This window comes from Cibotium barometz, chromosome 59 (genome assembly GCF_041138505.1).
Source record: "Cibotium barometz isolate CiBa-2024 chromosome 59, ASM4113850v1, whole genome shotgun sequence".
NCBI classification, from domain to species: domain Eukaryota; kingdom Viridiplantae; phylum Streptophyta; class Polypodiopsida; order Cyatheales; family Cibotiaceae; genus Cibotium; species Cibotium barometz.
In genome coordinates, this window is record NC_141104.1 from 6,179,733 (window position 1) to 6,185,938 (window position 6,206).

General features: G+C 37.3%; 1 protein-coding gene across 1 annotated transcript; it reads left to right on the forward strand.

The window, feature by feature from the left end:
• The first annotated feature begins 1,278 nt into the window (after positions 1-1,278).
• On the forward strand, positions 1,279-2,004 carry LOC147605422 (uncharacterized). Its single transcript, XM_086793375.1, has one exon. The coding sequence runs from the start codon at positions 1,279-1,281 to the stop codon at positions 2,002-2,004; it is 726 nt and encodes a 241-aa protein (XP_086649501.1).
• Positions 2,005-6,206: the final 4,202 nt, after the last annotated feature.

Genomic DNA, 6,206 nt, shown 5'->3' on the forward strand with positions numbered 1-6,206 from the left:
CCTTTATATGCCTATAGAACACTTTGTTGGGATTATGTGCAAAAGTTGACATCATCTTTTGTAAAGAATCCCATGAATCCAGCAACGGTAGCATACCTCATGCCCTTTTTGGAGGAGAGTGATGTGAAGCGACCCATGCATCGTGATGAGGTGGAAGTGGATAAGCTACATTCTTACTCATATTGGATCATATCAGGTCTTCACTCAATCCATACGGCAAAGATCTATATCCTAAGTAGCACTCATCGATGCCTAGCAACCAAACATTTACATGCCACAAGGAATGCAAGAATCTTGGTGGACTGTCCTGCTGAAATGTGCATTGAGCTTTCTAGGATGACAAATATGGAATCCCACAATGTTATGAAGAATGGTCCTTATCTTAAGCAACTTCAACAAGTAAGGGATCAATGGATAGCATTTGGGTCTCCACCAAAACCTCAACAAGGGCTTCCAAAGGGTAGTCCTCAAAGAGTACCATGGGAGGTAATGATGTACAACCTTAGCTTGTCTTATTCAAGATGCATTTGGTGTTTTCTTTCTCATTTCATATTTTTTATTTTTGATAGAGATTTATAGAATACATTGGAGAAAAGTGTGCATCACGTGATTGTCATATGATAGTGAGCACACAAGAGATATTTGATGGTTGGATTACCATCATGAAGAGATACTCAAAGGGGGAGCTTTCATCTCAAGAGGATACCACCACAAAGAAGGGAAGGCAGCCTTCTCCCGCAACTTTTCGTTGCCTCATGGGTCTAAAGGATGGGGACATCCTCACATTACAAAAGGAAGTTAATGATGGACACATCGTCTTTCTTAGAAACAAATGGGACAAAGAGGATGTTGTTGACATGGAGACAAGAGCAAAGCAAATCAAGCAAGATAGGGTGCTCCATGAGGAGCTAGTTTCTCTCTTCAATGCCTCAACTCATGCTAGCAATAGTATGATGAAGAGTTGGGAAGATCTTTTTGCTGATGAATACGACATCACCAACGATGTATACACAAAGATTTTAGGTGTTTGCAGTGATTGGGTGTCAAAAAAGCTCACACATGGGGCTGATGCAGGACCATTGCCAAATGGTGCAAAAGACATTGTGAACTTTCTTATTGTGAAGAAGCAAGATCCTCTTCATTCTTCTACTACCTTACCTTGGCAAGTATATATTGTGGGGTGCAACCTTTGAGGCATTCGATCTTATATACAATGTGTATAAAGATCCTATTACCATTGGTGTGGTTGTCCTAGAAGCGGCACATGGAGTTGGGGGCATGACATGGGATTCTATCATGTTTGGAAAGGTGGTCTTCACATTGTTAAAAATGACATGTGAGCCTAAACAATTCATTTTGTTGTCATTTCTCAACCGCAAACAAATGGCAGCTATGGAGGATGCCCTTGAGAATCTTTCATGCAAGTACCATATGCAAGTTGGAAGTGTTGACTTCCTACCAATGGCCAAGAGTCTTGCTTTTGGGGCCATGGATTCATTTGTTGTGTTGACACTTGTGACCATGGAGAAAAGCTTCATCAATCTAGATCGATATGTTGGAAATTCCAACAAGCCATGCATTTTGGATAATGAATCCATTGAAGCCATTGACAAAGAAGGAAAGGATGGAGAGCTTGAAGAAGGACAAACTATTGCAAAGGCCATATTTAGAAAGAAAAAGAAGGTCATCAAGGCTACAATCAAGGCATTCAATGATGCACATGAGGTTGTATGTGATATATTCTCATGTGGTGTTGCATCAACGCTCGCATTAGAACATCACATGAAGACTATTGCAGTGGTGTGCAATAGTCAAGAGCAAAGAGAGATTGAAGCGGCATGTTGGAGAGCCCATGAGAGCGCCAATCCACCTACAAGTGCTCAAGAGGTTCCTCCCATTGGTGCTCTAGCTCTTGACCTACCGCCAGAGGGTGTGGATGAATCAAGCCAAGACATAGCAAATATTATTATGAAAGAGAGGTTGAAGGCTACTTCAGGTGTTTGAACCTCTCTATCTCTAACTTTTGTCAATGAGAACACTATGGTGTAAGGTTGAACTTGTGTTTTGGAGGATGGTTTCATGACATAACATTTCCTACATATTTTCTCATTTTGTGGTGCTATCTAAAGCAAGCCTTACAAGCCTATTTCTCTTAGTTTTGTGTTTATTGTTTAAGAGTCCTTATTTCTAGAAATATTTTCATCATATTGTACCTAAAATTGGTTGCAAAAGTTTGTGCTTCTGTATTAAAATACAAGTATGAAGTACATGATAATGTTGGAAGAAATATTTTCTTGTATGGTATAGCTAGAATGCTTCAATCAATTGCTATTAAATTACTTTGATCCAAATGTTGGTATTGGTTTTCTCTAAAGTTTTGTGTCCTTCAATATTTTGCCATGTGGTCAAATATATTAGAAGAAAATGTTTTGTGTCATACAACTACATTGAGTTTTTCAATTTCAATTGCAGTGCTTTGATTGAAACATTGGTATGACTTATATTATCAAAGGTGTCAATGTGGTGTCTATTGATATTAGGCCACATGATCTAATATTTTTTCTCTTGAAATATGTTTTTCTAAGTATGCTCAACATGCATGTCCTACATGCACATCAATGTGGAATATTGTAGCATGTGTGTATGGAAAAATATTCTAAAATGTTCATTGCTATACATTGTTGTATCTTAATTCAATAGTCATATAATATTACTTTTTGAGATTTTTTTGCCACATGGTCAAAAATATATTTTGATGAAGTATCTACCATCCATGCATACTATTTGCATATTAAATTTAATGTCTTATACAATGTACATATGGAATAGTACAATAAACTTAGCCCTATTGAACTATATATAATGTTTTTATCTTAGCTTACTAGCTCTAAAATGTACATATGGAATAGTACAATAAACTTAGCCCTATTGAACTATATATAATGTTTTTATCTTAGCTTACTAGCTCTAAAATGAAAAAAAAAACTTGTAAGAGACTAGATGTCTATTTTGTTCTTAACCTTTGTGTTGTATGATAGAATGATTCAAATTTGACTAAGAATAGTCTATTTGCATATTTGGCAGATTTGAGCAGAGCAAACAAAGTAAGTGATGTGGCCTTGGTGAAAAGTGCTACCAAACTATGTGTGATACCTGATCTCAATGGTCTTCTTTTACAACGTTGTTTTTCCACATCAAAGAGGTTCCAAAGTTTTCGAGTGGGCAAGCAATGGGTTGTTCTTCGACCAGGATGTATTGAGTTTCTTGAAACTACATTTGCAAGATTCCAAGTGGGAGTTTGGTCTACAACTTCACACAAAAATGTCATCACAATAATCAATTGCTTGGAGAGCTATGCAAAAAGGAGATATCATTTTTTCATGATTTGGGGATTATTGTTGTTTTGATTTTTATTTTCAAGGGTAACGTAGATATCCTTTTTCCAACTTAGAAACATTCAGCACAAATATAGACAAAAAGAATATAGTGTGCTTTGATCTCAAATAGTTCTAAGTAATATTTTTTGGGATTTTCTTTTCGAGACTATTAACCACACATACATATTCTTTCCAACTTACTAGAAAGAGCTAACCAAAATTATAACCATACTATTATATTGTATGGCGACTATGCATATGTAGTCAAAGGTCAAGGGTTGGAGAGAGAAAGAGAGAGAGAGAGAGAGAGAGAGAGAGAGAGAGAGAGAGAGAATACATTGATGTCCATGCATCATGTATTAATATAAAGTGAAGTAAAGAAGGAATTCCTAAGGAAAACACACATACTCTATAGTTTTCTAGTTATTTTTTTTAACATTTAATTTGCTTTATTCTCATAGATAAGGTAAACTTTTAGGTTTGGCTATAAAAATACAAATATTTCTATACAAAATGCACAAAAAATAGGTCTATTTCTCAAAGTGGGACTTAGAAAATTCCCAAATTCTCCAATATGGTGTTAATATATGTAGTACAGAAAAATGGGTGCCTTATACTCACAATGGGATTGGGATGGTCGTAGTGATTACACTGAACACAAGGCATTTCACTCATCACTTGGAGAGGCATTTCACTCATCACTTGGAGAGGCATTAAGGATGCTTTGTTTTGAGGGAGCTCATCGTCCCTTGGAGATGTCGGTTGTAAGCTTTTAAGCAAGGCTGCATAGAATTCGGGGAATGACAATTCCGAGATTAATTTTTTGTTAGCCATTGCTTCACTTGGTCTAGATGAGGAACATCTTGTATCATGATCATCTTCCATCATGTTGTCATCTAAACATATTGCTTCTTTACAACATTGATCGAATGTTTCCAGATTAGATATAATGATCAAATTGTGTAAGGTATTATTCTTTAAGCCCATCATGAAACATCTCTTCAATTGAGCATCATTTAGTTTCTCTCGAGGATGGTCACCAAGGGAGCTTTTCTTGGCTGCCCTCTCTCTCTACTTGAACAATCTCTCTCTAACTATTTCCACCACCATCTCCGTCCACCACCACCACCACTGCGCCTACACACCACCCTTTGAGGGAAGAGAGAGAGGGGGAGGGAAGAGAGAGAGGGGGAGGGAAGAGGGTGGGAGAAGGAGAGCGCATGGTGTAACCGTCCATGCAAAAATATCAACAAAGTACAAGGTAATTTTTCCAGATACATTCCTTGATGACCTCGCCGATCTTAAGAGAATGTATTTTGGGAAGCTTTTGGAGGAAATGGTGGGATCCCTAAAGAAACAAGGTGTGGTTGTTGTCCGTGAAGGCTACCAAGCATCTTGTATTCAAGTGTATAACAGTCCATAAAGCGTACTTACTACTTGGTTGTACTCTTATATTTGTAAACTAAACTTACTACTTGGTTGTACTCTTATATTTGTAAACTAAACAGATGTAATTATGTGTAGATGGATTTTTCCGTGCCATATGCAGAGAGATCTATACAGATGTGCCTGCAATCTTAAAAGAATGGCATAATCCAAACATGAAAGCACTATGTATACACAGCAGCAACTTTGAAACCTTTGGGATGCAGAGATATACAAGAGATGCCCATTGTTCCCTGACTTTCCAAGTGGCAAATTTTCCAAGAGCGAGTAGGAGATGTATACTTGGGATTGTAAATCAAAGTAGACAACCATGGTATGAACTATACAATTAGATATTTCACTTTAATTTAAATATTATTTCTAATATCTTTTCGAATGGTGAATTCTATTATCAAGCCTAGAAGTCTACATGACAAATCACATATATAAGGCAAAGGTAAAGGTCTCATGAAAGATGAAGGGGATGATGAAAATGAAGATGATGATGATGAAGAGGAAAAAGTGCAAAAAAATGATGCAACCAAGGAAAAAGGAAAGTCAGTACACAGGAAGAGGATGACTCTAATACCTCTCCATCAGAATATGACAAAAAATGATTCTAATTATAGCACACGCAAGATTGAGGTAACCCTAAAAGTTGAAGAAGTTGGTCATGCAGCAACACATGTAAGGCACTCTTTTACTTGTGGTTCATTGGTATTATTGTTACATTGTTTGCATACTAACATAGATTAAGTTATGGATTCAAATAAGCTTGGTAAGAGGTGAAGCGCCAAATGCACCATTACGACCAATTCTTCCACCTAGCCTCCGGGTGACTTGACTCCAATCCATTGACTCCAATCCAAATGAATTTTCTAGGTATGGTATTACTCATTGGTAATGATAATGTAATATATTTAAATGTATGCTTTTTATAGGAGTGTCTCGATGTACCACGACAGTAGTCCTCGGTGCTCCTAGCAAACATCAAAGTGCCAGTTTCTCTACCATTTTAGAAGCCTCGCGCATTAACAGGTGTAATAATCAATTGTGACCACATGTGAAATGATTGTAAAGGTGTGTCTTTTCTCTCCCTGTAATAACAATTGATGTATAACTCTACTCAACATGGTGTGGCAAAACATCATTCTACAAAGATGATGGCATGTGTTGGGGATCCTTTGAAGATAGGCCGTGCACTTCTGAACCAATAGTGTCCACCTGAGCTAGAACATGTCTTTGATATGTTGCTGAAGGCCAACGTGGGAGACATGACCTTTACTGTTAAAGGTGTCAATACAAACACCGCGTGTGATTGTATTATTGTAGTGAGGTTTTCCACAGGAGGTTCTGTTTATGGTTTCCCCAATGACATTATCTCACCATGGAATCTCTTCACAT

Coding starts and splice junctions, on each gene's coding strand:
- LOC147605422 (XM_086793375.1), top strand. CDS start 1,279: ATGACATGGGATTCTATCATGTTTGGAAAGGTGGTCTTCACATTGTTA.